Source organism: Camelina sativa, unplaced genomic scaffold (assembly GCF_000633955.1).
Source record: "Camelina sativa cultivar DH55 unplaced genomic scaffold, Cs unpScaffold03022, whole genome shotgun sequence".
Lineage (NCBI taxonomy): Eukaryota > Viridiplantae > Streptophyta > Magnoliopsida > Brassicales > Brassicaceae > Camelina > Camelina sativa.
Genome location: NW_010924131.1, coordinates 1 through 921, shown reverse-complemented (window position 1 = coordinate 921; position 921 = coordinate 1). Strand labels below are relative to the sequence as shown.

Genomic DNA, 921 nt, shown 5'->3' with positions numbered 1-921 from the left:
GTGATTCCGCCAGATACCCCAAAGTTCAGAGCAGCACGGTAAAACCCCAGTGGAACAGCATATCGGAGATCGACTTCCTGAAAAAGGACAAGAAAACGCTCAACATGATGTATGGCAAACATCCAAAGTACCACGGATGTTATCATAGGGCTAAGTTAGCCCGGCTAACCAATCTTTTCATTTACTGTCACAATACGTAAAGAGTATCAGAGGTGCTTGGGAAGTTATGGATAAATAGGGCAAAAGCCTAGTCAAGGAACTACGTGCCATGGAAGTAGTCTGAGTAAATTATCTATGCCACATCTTTCAACATTGTAGAATAAGTTAATGTAAATGCTGGCAATAAGAATGAAGAAATCCCAAACCTGACGCAAAAACCGGAGTGTTCGACTATCAGGTGCAAGACCACCTATTTGAGACGTAGAGATGAAAGAGTACCCTCGTGTTGGCCTCAAGGGTGAGTTTCTCTTGTCAAATTTGAAAGTGTACTTCAGAGCAGAAACCAAATTATGACCCAGCTGTCTCCTAATTGATGTTGATGCCATTTGCGATGGGTCAACCAGGTTACGCCATGCAGTAGTGTAGACCAGCTCATGATACTTGCTAGCAATAAGCCCGAGGGAAAGACCAAGAGCACGTTCTTTATAAGACGAAAACTTAAGCCACTCTTGGGTAGAAAGGTAAACCCGCGACGTAAATGGAGTCGGACGCCCTCTGAACCTTGGTAAATACATACCCAAGCCGACCTCTGCAGAGTGATCACAGCCATAAGCAAGAGACCCGTCCCAGATATCTCCATATCCAAAAATGTTCTTGTACTTCAAAGAGCCTTCAAGGCTTGATGATCTAGCCTAAATATGGAATCCAGATAAAACAGTTCCAGAATCAGATACATCCACATGAAAGCAACAAATCCAACTC

General features: G+C 43.5%; 1 protein-coding gene across 1 annotated transcript; it reads right to left on the bottom strand.

The window, feature by feature from the left end:
- Positions 1-5: 5 nt before the first annotated feature.
- On the bottom strand, positions 6-851 carry LOC104774470 (SAM50-like protein SPAC17C9.06; the record flags this gene model as incomplete). The annotated part of the gene is made up of 2 exons (XM_010499069.1): positions 6-77; positions 366-851. Coding segments are annotated over 2 exons (558 nt in total), but the record flags the coding sequence as incomplete, so codon positions are not given.
- Positions 852-921: the final 70 nt, after the last annotated feature.